The sequence below is a fragment of the Phyllostomus hastatus genome, unplaced genomic scaffold (genome assembly GCF_019186645.2).
Source record: "Phyllostomus hastatus isolate PE091 unplaced genomic scaffold, TTU_PhHast_1.1 phas_contig_86, whole genome shotgun sequence".
Classification (NCBI taxonomy): domain Eukaryota; kingdom Metazoa; phylum Chordata; class Mammalia; order Chiroptera; family Phyllostomidae; genus Phyllostomus; species Phyllostomus hastatus.
The window spans coordinates 10800063-10824574 of record NW_025333977.1 but is presented as its reverse complement, the minus strand read 5'-3'; the positions used below and the strand labels follow the sequence as shown (position 1 = coordinate 10824574).

Below are 24512 nucleotides of genomic sequence, written 5' to 3'. Positions count from 1 at the left end.
TTGATCAATGATGCTGAAATAATTCTTTTTATGAGGCCTCCTCTGGAATAAATCTATTTCAGAAATTATTTCTTAGAAAAAGGTTGCCTCCTCTGTAGACTTGCATATATCTGCTTATTTCTGCTGATACAATGTTTTGTGTTTCTTCTCCTCAGCTCCTCACGTTCAGCTCGATCACAACTGGATTGCCCCTGTCGGTGAGTGTATGTGCAATTCCCTTTCTCCTGGCATTTCTCATTTTCATCTTTTGTTGTTTACACGTTTCTTTGTGTGTTTTGCAAATGGCTTTAAATGAATGATGAGATATGATAAAGTTCAACACTCCAACCACTAAAACGGGAAGAAAATAGTATTACTCACTCTGTATGCTTGGCCAATACCTCCATTATCAGCAATGTTTTCTCCTAGTGTGTTAATTCCATTGAGCTGTTAAGAAAAAACAGACCCTTAACTGTATTCTGATGGTTAAGAAAGCCTCAATAATTCACTCTAGATTGGACATATTGGAACATTTCAGAGAATGCTGATGACATACGTGCTGCCCGCCGGCTAGGTCCCAGGAGAAGTTTCCGTACTGGTACACCATGCACTGGGACTGCTCTTTAAAATTGTTTGCTGACTGCTGTGACCACCAGTCGACGAGATCTCCATCTTTGTTAAAATTTCTGCCTGTAAAACATTTATTCCAGTAAAATGAGAACTCATTACATCAAGAATTACAGTAAGATATTTTTAACTCAAAGTGCAGGAACTGAAATACCACAGTGTGAGAGAACATGAAGTAGAACAGAAAATGAGAGGAACTGGCATCCTTTCTCACGCAGAGCTGCTGGGACCTGGGCTGCCAGGGTTCTCCTTGCTGGTGGGCCTTAGTGTCACTCGGACAGTTCACCTACTTGGCTCCTGAGATCTCACCTGCAGCCTCCAGATAAACACTCCTGAAATAGTGCCTCATTTCTGTTGGTTTTCACCTGAACCAAGTCTAACTTGACATTTTGAGATTTTAAAAGGTCACTATTTTTTGTTTTGGTATTTGTTTCAGATCTTGAACCTTCGTGACATGTTGGGGACCAGTTTCCCTCTGCTTCAAGCACAAAGAAAAAGTGATTGTTCCTCCTGGAGCTTTCCTGCTGATCCTAAATATTGGGTTCACCCAAAAGTTCATTACATTTTTTCTGTCATATAAAAGAGACGTTTTTCATTTTCACCAATAACTTTATTGATTTAGAGATTTTGAGTATGTCTGCTATCTCTTGCTACTGGCTTCTAGTGGGTAGAGATCAGGGGTGCTACTAACCATCTCCAAATGCATACGACAGCCCCACAGCAAAGAATTATTTGGCCAAAATGTCAGTAGTACGAAGAAACTTCACAAGCCACTTGTGACACAAGTGGTTTAGTCATAGCACCTTCCCCATACACTGCACAAACCTTTTGTGTTTCAGTTACAATTTTACCTTTCTTGAAATATCGTATTTTTCAAATCATAAGATGCACCTAGGTTTTAGAGGAGGAAAATAGGAAAAACAATTTTGAAGCAAAAAATGTGGTAAAATATTTAATAACATAAATACATAATATTTCACCAATGTAAATGTAAACAGAACTCGACAGCAGCGTTAACAACCATTATTCCTCCCAAATTGTGGGCAGGGGGGGTGAGTCTTGCAGTCTGAAAAATATGGTAATAAAGCATAATACACCAAAAATAACGCATGTTTTCTTCCATTTCAATATTAAAATGGCGGTACAAAAATTCACCAATTTTTTAAATGCATGCTGATATGACAGCTGTCACAATACAATCTAAAAAAATTGTTTCAAATAAAGTTAAAGACAATTAAGCACTTCTAGAGCTATCATAGAGAAAAAACGTGATGGGCTTTTTGGCCAACCCAACACATTGACCTTTTCCTTTTTTGAGCTATAGTCGTCTTTATATATGTCATGTGTTTTGACACTGAATTTTATCATCTTTTTAATAGTCATCTATGATGAAGTAAGTATGAAAAGGGCTATGAAGACAAACTACCTGAACGCACATTCTGGTTCCACCAATTCCAAGCTTTGTAATTTACATCTTTTATGTGTCCCTACTTTTTTTTTCATTAAAAAAGTGGAAATAGTATTAGTACCCACCTGTGAAGACTACTATATAGTTAAATTGGGTTAACAGACACTTAGTAAGTCCTTTCCAAAGCTGGACCCTTCCTGCTTCCCTTTCTTTCTCTGGATCTCTGAAGGTCAGGTTAAGGCTGGATTATTTCCTCTCTTTGTTCTCTTCCTATTTTCTTCCCCCTGGAAACCCATCTTTGTCACAGCTTCAACTATCAGCTCTTTACTATCTCCTGACTTTATTTCTTTTCCTTTCAATTTCATTGAAACTTGAACTCTATTTTACCAATCAAAAATCTATTTTTCAGTATATAAACTGATAGATTTTAAGTGCCCACTGTTAGCAAGGCCTTAAACTAGGAAAGGGGAAAGGAAGAAGTCACATACCACAAGCAGTTTAAGACTCTTATGGCTTATGGGCATCTTACTGTTTCATTTTTTATATCTGATTTTAAGACATGGACCCTGCCCTCTAAAAGGCTAGGGAACTATGACATAAAAAAATCATGAAATAAGTCCAGATATTATCATTAGTGTTTTCTCATTGTGAATATTTGCTTTATTTCATCAGAGACTGAAGTACTCACTGCTTAACTCAGTACTAGAAACCTCTGATCTCTTTAAGCAACAATTTATACTAGACACACTAAATGTGTGGTGGTTATTAGGTCAATGATACATGGATGAATCACGTATTTTCGTATTGATAAGTTATAATAACTCTTAATCAGGTTTATTAGGCTATGTCTTAGTCAAAGGAACATCAAGTGCACTTTACCATTGTCATCGAAGCCGTGGGTAATTTCGTGTCCTATGACCATGCCGATGCCGCCGTAGTTCAGGGATTTAGACTGCTTGGCGCTGAAGAAGGGGGGCTGCAGAATGCCAGCCGGGAAGACTGCAAGAAAAGGTGACTGAGGGTTATATGTGGCATTACTTTGGGACAGCTGGCCTGGGATTGGCTTCTTGCCTGCGAGGCTGTTTTCCTGTATATTCACTTCACTTATTTATACACAAAAATCTTTTGTGACTGAAACAAATGCAGGTCTTTTATTACTGGTAACAACAAAGAGTTTATCCCGGAGCAACACCATTCATCTGGAATTTATAAACACAATTCTCTGGACGATCTCTAGTAAGATTGTTTTTGCTATAAGGAGTTTAGAGAAATTATCATTCTCATGCAGAAGGTTTTTTCCCCATTGTATGTATTTAGGAGAAATAGTTCCTTAATAACACAAGCATTGATTTTAATGTTATCTCTAACATCTTATCCATGTACCATAGTTTATTAAGTAGAGCCACTCAATCAAAGGTATCTCCAATCTCATAATCTTATTTTATTTTCATCAAGATACCTGTGGCTTATTATTTCCTTATATATAATTGTTCTTTTTGTTGACTGTCCCACCCTCCGCACCCCTACTACTTCCCCATGGGGAACAGAGGTTTGTGTGTCCGTACCTATGTTTGTTTTGTTTTTTTAATTTTTTTTCAGTTTATCTCCAGCACCTAAAACTAGCATTGTGCCTGGAACATTCTAGGTGTTTAGAAAGTGGGTTGAATAAATAACTAACCAATGATAAATGAATGAATGAATGAATTCACTCTGGTGTCCTAAAGACATTAGCAAATAACAATTTGTATGTCTACCTTGATATCTACATTAACTTGCTAACTTTCTACACTTAGATGTCTTAATGGACTCTTTAAACTTCATGTTTCAAACATTGAATTCCTCATTTCCCCCTCTAAGCCATCCCTCTCTTGACTTTATTATTTCTGTTAACAGCGTGCAAAGGGTTTCAGTTCACCCAGCATGAACATTTTCCACGTGTCTCAGATGCCCCCTTTCTGTAACAAAGTCTTACACAGTCTGCTTAGGAAAAGACCAGATCACGTACTTCCCTTCCAGGACCATCGCTTTTCTCCTCCCATCAGTCTGACTGACGTCATCCTCATTCACACTCTCACTCCTTGCCTCAGAATTAATTTCCTAATTGGTCTTCCCACTTCCTGTCTCACCACCTATTGTATTCAGTATAATGCATCCTAAATCGAATCTATCCTGCAGCCAGATATCCTGCAAGTCATTACCCCTTCCCTGCTAAAAAACCTTGCTCTCTAACTAAACACAGAATCTTCTGCCTGGCCTGGTTCCATGGTTCTCTCCTACTCGTACGCTTCCCTCATGCCCTCCCTTTCGTTCGTAATGCTCATAATTTAGTAATTTTATCTTTCATGCTTTAAAACCCTAGTATCCACTGAGTACCTGAGACAATACATTCTGTAACAAAAAATATCATTAGTGTGACATCTATTCCTTGTGGAGCCCTGGGCCATTGCTCTGTGGGATACCAGGAATGCAAGAGGAGGGCCCTGACCTTGGACATTTCAGTATCTAGTTACCACCGAGCAGCAGATGCTGTTTCTTCGTCTTTCAGGTCGGGTGCATATGACACAGCCTTGAATGTGTTTCAGGGGGGAATATTAGTTATTTACACAGAAGACTTTAGAAATACACTGGGCAATTTAAGTGCTCTTCAGACCTTAAAAAAACCCCTGCAACATTGCTTTCAGATTCAAGATGATGGAATAATAAAACAATAAATAGTTTTGTCCTTGGTGAATCTTGATGGAAGTTCACATGTGGCTGCCTGAGCTATCAACAGTGACAAGAACTAATTTTTAGCTTAAACTATAAAAATTACGTGCAGTACTTTATTAACTTAAAGTGAACATTATCTCCCACACTATGTACTCTGATTAAAATCCACCCATTATATAAATGTTCTTGTAAAACGTGCTAGCAAGACTAAACATTAACTGTAAAGATCCTGCTGCTTTAATTATACCCTGATATGCCATTCTTCAGGCAAGTGATAAGATTTTTATGGCTCCTATTAAATACTAGTCTTCAAGTTCAACTTTGCAAATTATGATTTCTCCTTTCACTCTGTCAGCTAAATCTTTGTGATGAGGATTTTCCCCATTAGCTTTATTGCTGTTACTAGTAGACTTCACAACTCTTCATAATAACCAACTGCTTAGTTGTGCATTTTTTATGTTCCTTGATGTCAACAAGTTAGTTAATTAAATAAGTCATTAGTCCATGAAACAAAGGCTGTTTCTCTCTGTTCCCTCCCCCTCATTCTCTGGTTTATATTTTTAAGGTTATAAGAAGTATGATTCTAGAATCTTTGATATAAAGCTCAAGAGCACAATTAGGTAAAATCAATTTTTGGTAGGAAAAATTAAACATTCTTTTTATATGAAATGTTTGGAAATAGTTACTCTTAATTTTCAAGTCTGAAAATAAGACTCTTGGGAATGAATAAGACAATTTTAGAATATTATCTCAAGACAGTCACAGACCACCCAAGGTGGATAAACAAAATATAAATAATCCACAGATCTCCTAAAATTGAAAAAGTTTTTGATTGTTAATGGAAAAGGACAATAAATAGAGCAGTAGTGTCTTCCCTTCTAACTTGATTCCTTGGATAAGATTTTAAGGTTTAAGATTATTGAGTAGTGCCTGGAACTCACAGAGAAACAGTTGACACAACATCCGTGTGCAGCTTTCCTAATGGCACGGAAGATTTCTAGAGCTTCACGGAGCAAATGTGCAAGGAAGGTCTGGGAACCAGTGTGTGCATCACACACTTTTGGTGTACTTTGAAACTGTTCCAGAAGGTGACTAATGTTTAATCAATGTGAACTGGTGGAAGTGCATAAAAATTGGAATATAGCCTACATGTGTGAGTTATGACAAAAGGTGGCAATTGAATTGAAAAGTAGAAATTATTAATATAGCTTTCTATGTGATAATGAAACAAGTTATTTTTTTACCATAACATAACGAAACCAATCCCATGAGAAATTTTATGCAATTTTATTTAGGGTGTTTGTGTGAGGGTGGGAGGGTCTTTTATGAGACACATGCTATTTTATACCAATTCTAATTCTGTGATGCATGTGATACCCATGCCATTAAGACAATGTTAAAACGATGTCAAAAAAGTTATATCTTTGTGTATGTACACATACACACAAATACACACACCTTTAGCAAGAAGTAAGAGGGAGATCAGAATCTTCAATTTTTTAGGTAAGACAATCCCCACTTTGAAGAGTTAAATGAATTGTCAAAGAGAAAACGTCACACGTCAAAGATTTTTCCTCTCCCGTGACACTTTCCCTTTCTTTGAACTGCTATTATTAGCAGACAAGCATGTGAAGAGAGGTTAATTTTTTTAATTTCATATTTCCTTCAGATGAATTTATCTTAAGAGTCTCCAAAAGGTCTTTCTTGTATATTATGAATGCTTGTTACAGCCAATTCTTGATTAAGAATTCCGGGGTAATGGTCTACTTTGTGAACCGTTGGGCCATTTGCACCTTCCTTTTCTTTTTGCTGTGTGCTTCTTTGATTTGAGGGCATTGAACACAAAATGGGAACATTCCCAGATCTCCTCTGATAAGGGAATCTCTGATATGGACCACTTCTGAGCTAGCTCCAGGAATAGAGGGTGACTCAGAGCCAAACAAGGTTCTGTCTGGACCTGAACTTTGCGGACCTGCTCTAGAGAATAACCTAAGGGGTAAACAAGATGGTCTTACGGAGCCTCTGTCTGTCTCTGCTAGTTGGGACGACTCAGCACCAGGTCTGAAAGGATCCAGGGCCCTCCCTGAGAGGGGTTAAAATGATGCTCTATCCCTTGGCCTGCCCTAATGAAGAAGCCCAATCCAGGCTGCCTTGCTCTCTTTGCCTTGGGATTCCATGAAAGATTAATTATCTCATTTTAGTCCAAGTCTAGAATGAACTAGATGTTACACTGATGGAAGTATTGAATATCAAGAAGAGGTCTTTAAAGTACGGCCTCTCTCTAGGGATAACGGCACTTCTAAGAAAAGGTTGGAATGGTTTCTAGGACTACATTTCCAGGGACAGACTTCAGGGTCCTGAGTTGATCATTAAACAGACTCTGCTCTGAGTTCAGGTAACCATTTCGCTAGCTGGGAAATGTTTTAGCCTAGAAAATACTTTGAGCTAATTGATTTTAACCCACGGGACCTGCCTTACTTATTATCTACTTTTCTGATTATAATACATTTTCATGTCACACACCAAAATAAATTCCAGCTGAATTACAGATTTACTCAAAAAAATAAAAACCGTAAAACCACAAAAGAAAATGTAGTTAATATCTTTTTTTAAAATACCTTTTTAGAAAAGATTTTATTTATTTTTTTTACTTTTAGAGAGAGGGGTAGGGAGGGAGAAACAGGGAGAGAAACATCCATGTGTGAGAGAAGCATGGATTAGTTGTCTTTCCCACAATCTGGCCCGCAACCCAGGCATGTGCCCTGGAGGGTAATCAAACCAGCAACCTTTGGTTCCCTTTGGTTCACAGGCCCACAGGCCAAGGTGCCCAGTCCACAGAGCCACACTAACCAGGACATAGGTAACTTCTTAATTTAACTCTTCATAGGTTTAAAAGCAATGAGGAAAGGTATAATCTAATTTTCAAGTAAAATAAGATTTTCAACTTCTTTTAAAGTTTGTTTTGTAACCAATGGTAAAAATCTTGCAGGATTTTTCATCATTTTTAATCTAATTAGTAACAAAATTCAAGAAAAACAATGCTCAGGTCAGACTCTGAGATACAAAAAGAGTAGTTTAGAATAATGCTGAAATTATCTCCTGTCTTGATTCTGGACCACACTTAGAAATAAAGAACGGTACTGTTTAGAATACCTCTGCTAGTATTGAATCAGTTACGTGCCTTTCTATATACTCAAAATCTTTAGGGAAATATGAAGCTATTACCCTTAGGGAAATAGGGGCATTAGGGAAATGCCATCGGCACTTATGTAGTTATTAATTATTAAGAAAGGGGAGCAGAGGCATTCAGACATTGAGCTTAATAAACTGGGGAGAATAAGCCTGCTTGATGAGCCAGGAGGCTACACCCCAGGGATCCCAGCATTGCTTGCCAAGGGGATTAACACTGCTCCCTTCCCCCTCCAGTGCCGGATGGACTGCTGGGGTCGGGGGGCACGTAGGGTGAGGTGCTGGATCAGAGAGGCCTGTCAGTCTAACCAGAGGGTATAAACCCATCCAAAGCCCATATCAGCTGGGAAAATTGATTGTTTTTGTTTGTTTGTTTGTTTTTATTTTTTTATTTAATCTTTTCCCATTAGAGCTTTCTTTGCTTTATTTTCATGACAGCTATTCACTTCTTTTTTCTTTAAGATTTTATTTATTTATTTTTAGAGAGGGAAGGGAGGGAGAAAGAGAGAGAGAGAAACATCAATGTGCAGTTGCTGGGAGCTGTGGCCTGCAACCCAAGCATGTACCCTGACTGGGAATTGAACCTGCGACACTTTGGTTCGCAGCCCGCACTCAATCCACTGAGCTACGCCAGCCAGGGCTTAATTGTTTTTTTTTTGAAAGATACCTCGTCCATCCCAAATCTGAACTAATATAATCCCAGGGGAACAAACACACCCCCACTCCTCTCTCTTTGTCCCCCGATGACCCACACTCACAGAGTGCACTCATCGTGTGGGGTCTTAGCAGCCACATGGCCCCTGGCCGTCTGGCCTCTCCACACAGGCATCAGGAGGAGCCCGAACACCACAGCACAGTCACAGACTGCAGTGGAAGCACACAGTCAGGTGCTGGACTGGGCTGGGCTGTACTTTAATATGGAGCAGAAACTCTGAGCAGTGGCCTACTGAAGACAAGATTGGGTTTCTTCCATGGAGAGACCGATGGAGATGGGGCACTGGGAAGTCAGGAGGGGAACCCCCTTAATTTTGCATCATCAATAAGCCATACCGCAGAGCCACATCCTCCTGTGTGGGTCTCAGGAAATTTTCCTCATGATACCGCAAGAACTCATTTTCCACCAATAACAAACCTATTTATGTGATACTTAAGAGAAAGTTAAAGATGTCAAGGCGATGCAGACCCCGGCTCGTGGGGTCCGCCACATTGTGAATGAGGCACGAGAAATTCACACCTACTACTGAGTCCTGTGGAGGAAAAGGGACAGCATGGCTTTTCTCTCAAGGGGAGGAAAGAGCCTCGGCCCTTGCCTTGACTAGCCTTTATTTCTTTTCTGGGCACATTACATGATGGTCCTCATTTACTATGCACAGGTTCACTTTAGGTGGTTACCTTTTACAGAAAACAAAGGAGATGATGCCACTAATCACATCACAGAAGAAGGATATTTGCAAATGCAAAGAGAAAAGTGGTTGAAGCAGTTACACTCATCCTTGGAAGGTTTAGCATGGATTTTAGGAAGTTATAGTAAACATTTGCTGCCTCAATTCAGGGTGAGGGAGTTTTAGCAAAAGGCAAGACTCATAGCAGCCTAGGTACATTGCAGGACTGATTCCCCACGGGAGAACCTATCCATGGGCATGGGTCCTGTGCATCTCTGAGTGGGAGCTGGGCCCACGCCATGCAGAATGGTCTCCTATATCAAGGTCTCCCAAGAGAAAAAATACATTCTGTAAGGTGTTTAATTATTATATATATTGTTCCCTTATGTATTACTTTCTATGCAGATTTCTGCTATATTATTAGTGAACACATGAGATTTTTTCTCTTTGGGTCAAAAGTGGTTAAGTAAATATAATTTCTTATGGTTCAACCTAATATAAATGACTTCAACTTTCTGAGCCCTATGCCATCTTCTAGAAAAAAAGAGGAGATGGAACAGGACCATTTCCACCAAAGCCAGAATACAGAATTGCCAGGAAAATCAGATCTCTGAAAAGCTGCCTCCTGGAACCTTCAACCACTTGAAGATGTTGATACTTAGGAAGTCTCACAGTCCATATAACTTTTTAGCAATATAAGGGACTTTAAAAATATTTAGAAATTAAAAAAGTACTTAGCAACAAACCATTTAGCTAAAAATGAGAATGTTTAAAAAAAACTATGTAACGTGATTTGTACTAATTTAAAATTTGCAATTACAGTAAAAAGAGATACAGAAATAAATTCACTTTCAAAGAGTATATTCAATAAATCAGTAACAGCTATGCCTTTATGGGGAGTATTATAAATTGGTCATGCAATTTACTACAGGTTGAAAACAGTAAAGGCATAATAAAGAATTATTTAGGAACAGACCTTACCTATCTGATTTCTGCCTGAAGAATAAAATGCGTTGACCACAGCGGCTCCACTTATCCACCTATAGAAAACATAGAAACCACTATTAATGGTACCGCATTATTCAATTCAATCTACTCAACACAATGGAAGCACTGTTACTATTCCTAGATGAATGTTAACTTTGTTTGAAATGTGATTAAAAAGTTAAAATCAGCTCACTAGATAAGGAAGTACATTTAAAAGTATTTCTACTTCTTGAAAAATCAGAACATATCCAGGTCAGTCATCTGTTATTTGATTTGCATGAATTTTTATGGAGGCATCTGATCGTACAAAACCCATAGAAATGTATTCCTTTAGAAATTACAATGGATTATCATTTTTTTATTTTATTTTAATCATTGTTCAAGTGCAGTTTTCTCCCTTTTACTTCTATTCCAGCCCACCCACCCAACCCTCCCCACTTCCCTCCCACTACCACCCTCCCCCTAGTTTTTGTCCATGTGTCCTTTAAATTTGTTCCTGTAAACCCTTCCCATTCTCCCCTGAAATTCCCTCTTCTCTCCCCTCTGGTGGAGTATCATTATATTGAAAGGTGTTTAACTTTGTGTTCCTGACCCTAGGTAACTATGTATGGCCAACAATTCTGGATCAGTTGACAGTGTATTAAAAAGGTAACGTACCTCTGATTATTGCTGTTTAAAAAATCTTTTTTAAAAAGAGGCATCCCAGCTAATAGAGCAAAGGTTTACCTTTGTTTGATGACTGTAAAATAAAAACCAGGTGGTTCTTAAATAGATTTGTCTGTATGTATAAGCATGGCTTAGGCTCTGTATAGAATCTATAGCTTTTATCAAACACAGCTTCTGAATTCAGAAGACCGTAGTTTAGTTCAGGAAATGAGAGTAGCTATAAGACTGAAATACAAAATAGAAAAAGAGCTCCAAGACACTAATTCAAGGGTAGCGTTAAGTAAAAGGATGGATGCCAATGTTCTCTTGTCTTTCTGCTCAGACGTTATAAAGACTACATATCAATAATCATAATTAAGCACTTTTCTGCACCAGAAGTATTATTCCCATCTTAACAGATGAATGTATATTAGTTTGACATATTAGTCTAATAATAGAATAATATGCATCCTTATACACTAATTGAAAAATGGACACTTTAACTTCAGATTAATCTCTTAAATGTCAGCACATATGCATACACTTAAAGACTACTTCATTGTGGCTATTCCACTTTCAGAGCAACGATTAGTGTGGCAATTATTATGCTACTCACAGAAGGAGCTTACAGTAATTAGTACAATGAGGTTAAGACAGAACTGTTTCCAGACCCTGCTTTGTGAGGTAAGCACTACAAAGTCAGCTGCCCGAAACACCGATGAGCTACAATTTCAGTAACCACTGTGGGAGGTTGGATATGAGTTCTACTCTTCTCTCTTAAAAGTAGCTGAGGAAGAGCTGTATATAATATGTCTGATAAATTCTAATTAAGTATGGGTTTTATCTCCAATAACAGGACTAGGACATTTATATAAAGGATGTGGGACTTTAAAAAAAATCCAGATAACATTTCTGTGAATTCTTCTTTAGGAAGAAAATGAGTTTGAAGATAGAGGGTGTGGGAGGGAGGATGGTTGATCAATGTGTTTCTTGTTTAGTTTGAGGTTGTTTTAAATGGAGAAAAACATTTCAGACAGGATGGGGTGGCTGGTATATCAGTCCTCCCTAGCTTAATTACAGCTGAGTCATCAATATTTTAATTTCTTGAAGGCTGATGATTACAAGCACATAATTTTATTTATTTTAATTAAACCCCACTTGCTTCCCACATGATTTCTGGTGACTCACAGCAACACCATGTATTTGTAAACCCAGGAGTGCTAGTCTGAAATGCAGAGATCAGAAACGATACAACACAAGTCGACGTTGTTTGTGTGACCAAAAACCTGGCAGTAGATTTTATGCATAAACAGCTCATAATTATTTCAATTGTTATAAAGGTTAATCCAACATGCTTCCAGGTCTCAGCTGTTCTAAGTTTCAGCTTCTCACTTATGAACTTCTAAGGCGGTGATCGTGTACTCTGCATGGGCTTTTGTGGGTCATCACAAATAATATGCAAATTGTTGGGTGTGGATTCGGGCACAATGCTAATATTGAAATATGAAAGGTGCCCACTCAAACATTTTTAAAAAGATAGGTACATTACAAAGGTGAGGAACTGGACATCGGAAACTAACATTTTAGATGGAAGCAGATCTCAAAAGGAGGACATAGATGAATGAATATAACCCATCTCATGTTTATTGCTTTTGTAAAAGCAAATGTCATACCTTTTGTTCTGGTGCTTTTCTGCTCTTCCGTTACATCACTTCCAAGGGCTTAAGGCTCCATTTTGATTAATATTTGCAACTTTGCAGCAGGGAGGGTTTTATGTATTAACATGCCCACTGTGAATTGTCCCTTCAATAGATGGCTATATATGACCACAGAACACTTACATAAATTAGAATTATGGCGGTTAGGTTCACAGAGGACTAGTGATTAGTGTCTGCCTTTTCTTCCTCCAGGCATCTCACCACGTGCCCTCAGATCACCTCTGAGGAATTTACCCAGATTCGTTTGTCCGAGACAAACTATCCCTGGGAATGATTGGGACATGAAGTACTGGGATACGATCGTTACATCGTAAATAAAGGGAAGATAACGCCTAGAGGCTCAATGTCAAAAATGTGTGGTCAAGAAGCTACATTAACAGTGAAGGGATTGCGAAGTACAAATTGGTAGTTACAAAATAGTCATGGGGAGGTGAAGTACAGCACAGGGAATACAGTCAATAGTGTTGTAATAACTGTACACATACATAGTGCCAGGTGGGTCCTGGAAAAATCAGTGGGGGGGGCACTCTATGAAGTGTATGATTGTCTAACCACTACGTTATACACTTGAAACTAATACAAAATAGTATTGAATGTAAACTGTAATTAAAGAAGATTTCAAAAAAATGCAAAAAAAAACCCCAGCCAGTATTTTCAAATTAAATGGTGATGTAACAAAACAGTGTGGTTGATTTGGATGTAGCCTCAAAGTTTTAGGAGAAGCTTCCATTTATGTGACACAGACAAATGGACCCCGAAGAGCAGTACAGAAAAGAGAAAATGCACAGCAGAAGAGAGAACCAAAAGGTGGTGGTTCTTCCCCTAAAATAATGGGGAGTGCAGGCTACCTGAGGGCACCGTTCAAGTGTGAAGGTCAGAACTGGCAGCCTCTCAAGCAGGCATCGAACCTGCGACGTGAGTCAAGTCCCACCGTGTTCTTTGATTTCTCTTCCTGCCTCCTGTGGTCCATATGTAGGAGTGGAAATGTGTGTGGTATGGTATAAGGCAGAGAGTGGGAAAGCAAGAAGGAAGAAAACTTTATTTTTAATTTCTGAGACACAATTTTGCCAGGTAAACTTGCCCTTTGGGGCTTTCAATGGTGGAACAAGGAAGGGCTGCTATAGGCAGCACGCACCTCAAAGCTGAGCTAACAACGTGGATGGGAAATATAACTGCAACACGCTGGAGAGGGGGACCAGGTGTTTCTCTTCTAGCGCTCATTACCCTGAAGAACCTAAGTGGTGATAAACTGAGAGCACACAGACATCGTTTTTATAGCAGGGAAGAAATGCAGACGTCGGCAGCGTGATTCTGCAGCTTTTGGACATAATAAACCCCACTGGGTTGCAGAAACACTTAGGATAAAAATTCTCTTTCAACCACTCATGTGTAACTTTAAAAACTTAAAACCACGGAACTGTTAACTGAACAGAAAGTGTTCAATTTCTCAGCATCTCGTGGTCTTCAAGGAACTCCTTTGAAATCATCAGTGCAATACGGTGGTTTTCTCTGCCCTTCTCAAGTGCGGCTGAAAAGGAGAATTCTCATTTTGTAATCGCAGTAAGCACGGTAATTCTTTACATTGACTAATATTAACTCTTCCGGACTTCCAAGCTTTCTACATACCTTCATTTATCTTTCAAACCATCCATCTAAGAGAAATGAAACATCCAATGTTTGGGTGTAGAAACTGAGGCACAGTATGGTTATCGAACTCTTTTTTCTGATACTTATAAACTGAATGATACAACTGGAAAAAAAACATGTAAACTAAGGAGAAAGAGGACCCTATCACAATCCAGTGAAATCCCCTTCTCTAAGCTGTTGCTCTAAATCATACACAAAACTTCATTACAACGATGAATGCCATTTTCTTACCAACCTCTTTAAAAGAGGAAGTCTTCGTTTTGCTTATGCGGGGGCGGGGGGGAATTTTTTTCCTCTACCTTTCCAGGTAATTTTGTCTGATCTAATAATTAACATAAAGCACATTAACAGGAAAACAAAAACAAATTTAATCACATATGTACAGGAGCCTCACATAGGCATGAGAAGGCCAAAGCCAACCAGGCAATGAGACTCACATGGCACCCCAAGCTAAGCAGGAAGGCCCCAAAAGAAGGAAGTCAATTCACAGGAAGATGGGAAGAGCAAATGTCCAGCAAACAAATGTTTGCCAAGCCCCCCACAGACAATGAGACCCAGAGAAATTGAAATAACTCCTGCCGAGTTCCCCAAAGCAAGCTCACACTCTGTAGTTATCGCTAGTAGTAGCCTTCATCAAAAGTTTTTTTTTATGCACTTAAGGGGGACGGAAAAAGATGTCTCTGAGTCTTTCGGGCCTTGTCTTCAGCTCGAAATAATCTGCATCAAAGTGGCACATCCTGGCAGGAGTGCTGCTGTGTTTCATTCTGGGGAGGCCTGTTCTGAACCCTTCAGTCCACAGGGCTCCCTCTTAGCCTAATAGGCTTGAAAAAGCTGGTTGCCACACCACTCTGAAGTCCCGCCATGAGCAGACAATGACAAAAACAGCTACTATTTAACAAGTACCTATGTCATGTAGCGGGCACATCACACAATACACAACACAACAACCCCTCCGGGCAAAAGCAGATGTTATTATCCTAGTTTATAAAGGAATCATTGGGGTGCAGTGGTCTTCTGTAGGTTGTCTAAATCCACACAGCGAATAAGTTTCAGAGCAGAAACCTTAACTCAGGGCTGCCTACTCCCTCCACCTCTGAGCCCTCATCACCTCCACCGCCACAGCTCCCGGGCTCCACAGCACGGTCTTCCCACTGTTCTGTAAGGTGTCGTTTTTTCTCCAAAGGCAAAAGCGTGGTAGGACCAAAGAGCCTCATTAAACTGGTCATTGTCACAGGAGAGTTGTTAACATAACTGAAGTGCTCTGTGTGAGTCATCTCACTGTCTGAGCGCTGAGAGCTGGAGCTCCTATTCTGACATTAACTGGAGAGAATCCACTTCTCTCCACTTCTCTTTTGTTCAACAAAAAGCAACGGAAATCGCCACTCTGATTTTCTTCCTAGAAGTCATCTGTTGGTCGTGTGTGGGTCTGAGTTTGGCAACAAGCACACTCTTTTTAGTCTTCAGTGGCTTTGTATGTGTGCACAGGCACAGTGTGTGCACCCCTATGCGCCAAACCCAGAGAGATTCTAATTCCGGACTTAGGGGTAGGTGGATCATTTCTGTCAGAATGTCATTTTGGTGACTTTTCTCCTGATGTAGAATAATCTTGGAATCTTTTAGAAAAGAATTGAAACCTTCTCCATCTCGTATAATACTTAGCAGGGACAGAACATTTTCAGTCTATTGTCTGTCCAGCTCATTAGATTGTGACTCCACGAAGGCAAGAATGTTTTAGGTTTTGTTCTTTTTAAAAACTATTTTAAGAACACCTCCATAAGATGTATCTTCTTAACGCCTGTACGTGTTAGGTAAGTGGGACCAGCGCGGGGTGGAGGGCCCGGGCCTCAGAGAGGCCGCGCTTCCTGCAGGCTGCGGGGAGTGGCGGTGGCTGGGAGGAAGCCGTGCGCCATCTGGATAGCTCCCTCTCGGGAGGGCGCGCTGCGAGACAAGTTCCAGGATCCTTCTGCAAAGTTCTCCCAGTTTAATATTTCATCCTATAAATTATTTATCTTCCCTCCCTCCTTCTCCTTCCCTAACTGAAAAGAAAACAAAACAAAACCCTCTCCAGGTGCTAATTAAAAAACAAATATTTTTGCTGATAACAAAACTATAGACTTTTGTTTATAACTCCAAAACACATTAGAAAGTTGCAAAGTTGGATGGTGTAAAGAGCGTATAAAAGATGACCATTGCTCTCTATTGCACACAGGCAGAACACAAGCACAACACAGCAGATGCTGCCACGTGGAGTTCGTGATTTGTCCGAGTTTAGTCTACCTGCTATTCCGTCTTTCTTGCTGAGTAGTACTCGATGAGCCAAGTCATTTTTTTTCACAAATCTTCCCCACACATCTACAGTCACGGAGAGTCATCTGCGCCCTGAGTCTCCAGCACTCCGCACGCCCACCCTGGAGAGGCCCTTTTAAGTGCCCCCCTCTGTGCTGTCTCATTCACCACGTAAGTCCCACAAACTATATATATTTTTGATAATCAAGTTCACTGGCACAGGGCTTACTTGGAAAGAAAAGTGATTCTAGCAACATCAGCAAAGGGGAACATCAGAAGGGGTATTTTAGAAAGAGGTGGGGGCACTTCCCTACCTCTCAAGAATATGGTCTTTCCTCCTCAGCTCACTTAATGTGCAGAAGCCAAGGAGGAGAACATCCTAGCTCCTATCAAAGCTTCACAGTCAGGGCCATAGAATTTTAATGCTGGAAAGGACCTTAGAGACGCCATATACTCTAAATCAACCTGTTCATTTTATAAATAAGGGCACTGCATGGCTTTTCAAAGGCCACAAGCAGTAGCAAGTAGAACTGGAACAAAAAAGGGTGGTTTTGACTCAAAGAAGGAGCAAAACTACATCACTTCACAGGGTGCCGAGCTCCCTGCCACTGCTGGTGGGGTTGGCCTTTCAGGAAGGACCACCCGGAGCCGCCGATGTTGGGCTATCTGCCTCAAGGGTGCCACTTAGTTCAGGGGCGTCCCACTGTCCCATCAGAAAAACAGCAGGCTCGATGCTCTGAAGGGGAAGGCAGAAAGGAGCCAAGCATCTTGTTTTGTTTTGTTTTTAGTGAAGCCTCTGTTCACTTCAATATTGATGGAAATGCTGACATGTTTCCAGGGAATGTTTTATTAATAAGCACAGATTTAATTGTGGCCTTAAAAAAAGTGCTGCCACCCACCAATCCCGCCTTCATCAGAAGCAGTTCTTCCTCACCTGCCTGTTTGCACTGGACTGTGAGTTCCACAGGCAAGGGACACATCCCACTCGTGTCTCTGTCCTGTACAGCGATGAGCGCCGTGTGCCACACACGCTGCAGCTACTCAGTGCTTTTATGTGGATGGACAACAGCGGGAAAGATTCGGCAGTGAAAGAAGTCTCTTTAGGTTGTAAAAAGTAACTCCACAGCTCAACAGCCATGACTTATAAACCCTGGCACCACCTGTCGCAATTATATTATAGAAAGTTTTGTCCCAAGAAACGAACAAAACAGCATCAAGTTTAAAAACAAGAGGAAACAATTCATTTTGTTTTGTCCTGGTACATCTTTTTCTTTTTGAGGTTTATGTTTTCTTTATGGACAATAAGAAAATAATCATGCTACAGAAAGTAAATCAGTTTATATACAGTCATGCCGTGCCCAACATTTCAGTCAATGCCACCGTATATATGATGGTCCCATAAGTTTATCATAGAGCTGAAAATTTCCTATTGCCTAGTGACAGCTTAGCCTGGCAATGTCACAGCAGAATGCATTACTCATGTATTTGTGGTGATACTCGTCCAAAAAACCCTTCTATGCTGCCAGTACTATAAACATGTAGCAGGTACAATTATGTCCAGTACATAATACTTGATAATAATAATGGATTATGTTGCTGATTTATATCCTTACTTTTTATTGTTATTCTAGAGTACATTCTTTCTACTTCATAAAAAGAAAAAGTTTGCAGTAACAATATGGTCTATCACACCCACAATGACCTCCTACATTTCATGTTTACTATGTCTCTCGATTGCATCATTTCCTTTTGTGGTTGATTTTATCTTGTGCTGTTTTGTACAGTCATCTGCTGTTCTTAAAAAGAATACCAGTGCAGTAAGCCCTCATTTAACGACATCCATTAGTTCTTAGAACTATGGTGAGATGATGCGTAATGAAACCAATTTCACCATAGGCTTGTTGTTGATATAAACAAGAGGTAAAAGTTCCTACTTAAGCATCTCACCAACATTATAATAAAGTAACATCGACCAAAACGACATTATTCTGGAACTTGCTGTATCTGGGTCCCCGCCCACAGGCAGGTACATCGAAATCTAGGGTGGTGGAGTTGGGTAATCAGCACCATTTCTAATGCTCCCCAGATGACTCCACTGTGCAGTCAGAGTTGGGAAACCTTGTGTTCAGCATACGGGCATTAGACAGGAAGGAGAGGGAAGGACTAGGCTGGTGTCCTTAGAAGCCATATTTCACTTGCGATTGACTCTCAGAAGCTCATGGGAAATATTCAGAAAGTACTACTGAGCTCTGCATGCTGCTGAACAAACATTCATTAACATATTATATACAAGTTTGGTTTTTGATTATCTATTGTAAAGAGAAAAGGACTCAGGAAATCAATGCATGTGATGACAGGGTGTAAAAAGAGCAAACTATACCACAAAATGATTTTGGAGAAGAGACTACATCAACTTCAAAAGAAAACATCAAGCAATATTTCAACAACTATTTTTAAAGTTAGAGAAAGACAAGTACCATATGATTTCACTCATATATGGAATCTAATGAACAAAATGAACTAACAAGGAAAATAGAGACAGGCTCATAGACAGGGAGCAGGCTGACAGCTGTCTGGGGAAGAGGGTGGCTGGAGGGACTGAGCAAAAAGAAAAAAAGAGAAAAGAAGGAAAACTCTTGAACCTCGATAGAGTGTGGTGATTCCCAGAGGGCGGAGGGCATTGGGGGGGTAGAGCGGGGTAGCAGGGGATAAACGGTGATGGACAGAGACTCCACATGGGGTGATGAACACACAACACAGTGAACAGATCATGTGCTGTAGAACTGCATGTGAAGCCTGTAGAATTTTGTTAACCAGTGTCACCCCCATAAATCCAATAAAAAAGGAAAGAAATTAAAACAACCTTCCCCTTTAAAACATAAATAAATCTTCTTGTGTCATGGGGATGCAGGTTGTATTAGCTATTCTCATAAAGAATATTTTGACACTATTTGTCAGTAGATAATTTACAGGGTTAACAAGGATTAAATGCAAATATATATATTTTAAAGAAATAAAAATATTCAGACTTGTAAGGAATTTTTCAGAGCATAAATTTAACCCACAGAGTATTCTTTCTGGTGACTTTATCTGGGTTTCTAGAGAACACGTTTGTTAATCTATTACACCAACCGCATGTAACCATTTTCCTTCCTTCTTTGTCAGCTGGGATGCTAAACGCTCCTGACCTCTGTAGCCCCGTGTTTAGCCCCAGACAACACAGCATTTGCTCCAGTGTCAACGCAGAGGTCAGCAAAGGAAACCAGGCTCCCTTTCAGGATAACCGAATGGCTCGAATTGTTGTGGAAGGACTGAACTGTATTGGTTTACCAAGGAGAGGACGCTCCTGTCATCGAGACCACTGCACTCTGTCCCTTTCCTGACACAACATCTCCCTCTTGGTGGATCGGTTTATTACATCATGTCTTCCCTGCTGCTGGGGCCCAGAGCAGGCCACCCTAAAAATATCCCATGATGGCATATCTATTACTTTGAATTAAAGTTATTTGACAAGCAGCCAATGCAAGAAGGGCACATTGACCCTCCCTCCTCTCCCCGAACGCAGGAAATAAATCTCCCCTGTGACAGGTGTCCTCCTTGCTCCAGGGAGGTGAGAGAGACATCCCTATCCAGTGAGTTAAGGAATTCAGGGCCAAAAAGCAGTATCAACAAAACTTGTTATTTCTTTACTAATTTGCTGGCCAAGCCCAAACTTGTTTAGATTTTCCACTAATGAATACAAAAACTGAAGTTTCTTTGTCCTGTCAATTCTTCACAAATGCACTGTTTCTTTGTCTAAAAGGCATAAAAAGCTGGCTAGGTCATCATTTCTCAGAGTGTCATTTCTGATCTCCCATACTAAAAAGTATTAACTTGCTTTTTCTTCTGTTAATCTGGTCTTAGGTCAATTTTATTATTAGTCCAGCCATAAGAACTCCAGAGGGGCAAAGGGGGGAATTCTGGCCCCTCAACACTACTTTGGTTTTTGTACTGGAACGTAACATAGTCAAAGTTTACCTTTGATTCTCCCAGAACCCATAACAGCTAGACTTGGTATTCCAAAATATTGGTTTAATAAATAAATACATGGAAGAATAAATGAATGCATACAGGAACCATGCACCTTGCTGGTTCATTATTGTGTCAATTACACAGAAATCAAGTCATTATATTTAGTTTTTACTCGTTCATCATTCAATAATTGTTTTAACTGAAAATCTTTGATGTATTCAGCTCTATGCTGAGTGGTCAAAAGGAACAGCCCCTGTTCCTAGCAGCTAAGAACATAGTGAGATGTCAACACAAGCAGTTCTAGGGATTTAAGCGCACAAACACGTAAGTTGATAAATATGGTAGAAACATCCCTTTAGTTGACAAATAAACACTAAACCAATAGTTAACATGAACTACTAATGTTAACCACTAATGTTAACATGAACCACTAATAAACAGAGATAAAGAGCATGTGAAGGCTATGCATGAGAGCGATGCTTATGTCTCATGTTTGGCCACCACTAGGGTGAGAGAAGTGTTTACACGTCGCTGTCCAGGGAGGGGTGGACTTGTGTAATGCCAATGACTCACGGATCCAAAGATTAGCAACCAGACCCCCAGCTAAGTCTGAAATCAGTACTGCAGGGACTTGAATCATCTCTCTTCTCTTACCCTTGTTACATTACCAAAGGAGAATACAACTGTCTCTGGTTCTCAAATAGTAGATCGTTTTGTTTTTTAAGTAGAGAATGCACGACCTAACTTATCCAATCGAGGAAAAATTAGAAAGTAGACAGAAACTGAAGATCTGGCTTTTCAGGCCCGTAGAGGAGGAGACAGGAGTCTGAGCTCAGCCTGTGCTTCCGCACTTGGATGTCCGCCCTTGATACTCTTTAGAGGACACCATATTTTTCTGACTTCTTAAAATGGAATATATGGAAACCAAAATAACACATACAGACCTACCAATGAAGTAAAAGGTGGGGCTGTGGCAAGAAGAAAATTCTGAGTACATAAGCAAGCCTCAGAGAAGGCTTAAAGAAGCTATGGGCTACTTGGATTAGGTGTTCTGGAGGACCAGGTCCCCCCAAAACAAAGAGGGAGAGGCAATAAAATGAAAAGAAACCAAAGAAATTGGGTTGCCTGGGAACATACCTTAATCACAAATTTAAATTTGGTTACACCCCTGACCCATCTTTAGTATAACATTCTTAGATGACCCTAAAGTATTCATACTTCATAGAAGGAGGACAATTGTACTTTTTAACAGTATTCTAAGTCAGATTCTTTCTCTTAATCCAACCAAAAGGACGGGAAAGGACCCACTTCTGAATAAACACATTAGAGACTGGGATATACATACTCGTCCTTGTCCACCTTTTCTCGAAGCTTCTTCAGCTGTTTGTTTTGGATTAACTTCAAATTTTGAATTATATTCTCAAAGTATTCATCTTCCTTGTAGTTCAACTATAGTACATAAAAGATTTGGGAAAAAATGTTATTACCAGTATCTGCAAAACTTTTGCTAAAAAATGGAGGATTTTTTTCCAAATTCTGTTAATAAAGTTAACAGAGAGCATTACAATTTACCAGAGATGAATTTAGTTCTAATCAGACTAGTTCTCTATTACAGGTCACGGCTGCTCTAGCGAATGACCACGTCAGTCTATTCTTTTGCAATTAACCAGATAAAACCAACGGTCAGGCAAGCCTTACTATATTGATACTAATCTTTACATACCAGATGGGATAATAGCATATTCTTAGTAGTACTTAGTATATGCCAGGCAATATTCTAAGAATTTTAAATATAGGTAACACTCTTTTAATCCTCTTAATAATCTTATAAAAATAGGCTGCTATCCACCACTTAAAAGTTGCAGAAACTGAGGCACAGACAAGGGCACTTGCCCAAGTTACTGAGTGTAGGAGTGGGTATTTGAACCGAGTTTGACTTTGATTCTATGCTCTTAGCAAGTTACTGAGTGGTGGAGCCAGGATTTGAACCTGCACAGCTCAGCTTTGAGTATTATGGGCTTAGTCACTGGGCCCCTGCTGTGAGGGCCCGCCAGCACTCACATGCTGCAGCCAGCTCAGCTCCTTTAAAAGAAAACAGCCAAGCCTTTCTGCAAATAGAAAAGGAGGAGAGGGCACTGTGGCTTGCGAGCCCCCATGTGAGGCTAGCAGTCAGTGCATTAGGAATCACTGTCATCTCTGATTTGCACAACAATTACCTTGTCGTCACCTGAGTGTCAAGGTGTTGTGGTGACCACAGGTTAGCAACAAGATCCTCAGCTAAGTCTGAAATCAGTTCTGCAGTGACTTGAGTCATCTCTCTTCTCTTACCCTTGTTATATTACCAAAGGAGAATACAATACTCTCGGGTTCTCAAGTATTATTATTTTTTGTTTTCTTTTTAAATAGGGAATGCACACCACAGCTTTTCCAGTGGAGGAAAAATTAGAAAGTGGACAGAAACCTGAAGATCTGAGTTTTCAGGCCTGTAGAGGATGAGATGGGGAGTCGGAGCTCTGCCTGTGGTTCAGCACTTTGATGTCTGCCCTTGACACTCTTTAAAGGACCCCAGATTTTTCTTACTTCTTAAAGTGGAATATATGGAAACCAAAGAACAGATACAAACCAGGCCAACGAAACAAAAGGCTAAAACTAAAACAAACATATATCTGTCTTCAGTGTTCAAGGCTTTATATAACATTTAAAACCTATGGTTTTTGGCTACTTCACATAATTGCTGTCACTCCAAAGCTAGAAATGACACTGCCCCCCCCCCCCGCCCCCCGCCCCAGCCCCAGGTGACATGAGCCCAGAGTCTTCACAGAGACTTACCTCCTGGTACTCTTTATTCAGTTTGTTATCATCTGAGATAATGTCATCAGGGTAGCCGATTCTTTCTCTAATGGCTAAAGCCTATGAAAATTATAGTACTGAATGTGAGGAAGATTGCATAACTCTTAAATGCAAACATTGTCATTTGCCCATGAATATCAAATGAAAGACTTGATCTCATACTATTTATAAAAAAAGAGTATCTGACAACACAAAGAGATCTTTGAAGTGGCTTCTTTCTGGGGCTCAAAAGAAACAAAAATTTGGTCTGAAATTTAGCTTCTAATGCCCCATCCTCATAGGCTACAGCTTTCCCCAGAAAACCAAAGTGAAATTTGACAATCCAATGTGCCACAGGTATTGTACTTTCATGAAATTTTGCTCTGAAAGGATTTTTCTTCAATTTACAGGAGGGTTAATATTTAGAGCTTCCATTCTAACAGCTTATAATTATCTTTCCACTTTACTGATTTGGCTGAGAAAATGGATATGGGCTTATATCCATTCTGTGTTAATATTCTTTCTGAATATTGATTCGTGGAGTTTTTCTGTTCTCCTTCGGTCTCCAAAGTTGTCCACCTATCTTCTCCAAGTTAAAAGAATGACATTAATTACACAAGTGAAAAGCAAGAGATTTCCTTGTTATGCCAGCTCATATTTACCACTTGCTAACTGCCATTTATGATTTTATGTTTATTGTTTTACAATTGTTTACTTATTTTTTTAGATTACCATTTGTTTACTAACCACTCTTTCTATTTTTTTTTATTTTCTCAAAGATACTTGACTTTTGATTCTATCATTTCATGTTGCTCTTAAATAACTTAATGAATTAAATTTTTTTCTGGAAAATCAGGGCATCAAATAGATGGGGGTTTGTTACAGATCTGTTTCAGTGGCCCAGGACTTCCTCTGTGGCTGGGACAGGGTATGTGTCACTAGGTCACTTAGGCCAACCCCACTTTCACACAGGTTTCCACACCATCAGCTCCTTACAAATCAGCCCCTTCTCATTAGCACTTCATTTTCCAGAAGGCATTTCCCCAAAGAGTGTTCCAAGAGACACGAACTTGACTAAAATAGAAGTTACTACAT

At 39.7% G+C, this 24512-nt stretch overlaps 1 protein-coding gene across 6 annotated transcripts in view; it reads right to left on the bottom strand.

Annotated features, from left to right (window-relative positions):
* Positions 1-24512, bottom strand: part of MME (membrane metalloendopeptidase) — a 91963-nt gene that overhangs the window by 12114 nt on the left and 55337 nt on the right. For all 6 annotated transcript variants that reach the window (XM_045851315.1, XM_045851316.1, XM_045851317.1 and 3 more), the window contains exons 15-20: positions 23418-23498; positions 21934-22037; positions 10276-10334; positions 2894-3013; positions 536-669; positions 361-426 (exon numbers count right to left, since the gene is read on the bottom strand). In XM_045851315.1, coding sequence (XP_045707271.1) covers positions 361-426; positions 536-669; positions 2894-3013; positions 10276-10334; positions 21934-22037; positions 23418-23498 — 564 coding nt within the window. The remainder of the gene's footprint in view (positions 1-360; positions 427-535; positions 670-2893; positions 3014-10275; positions 10335-21933; positions 22038-23417; positions 23499-24512) is intronic.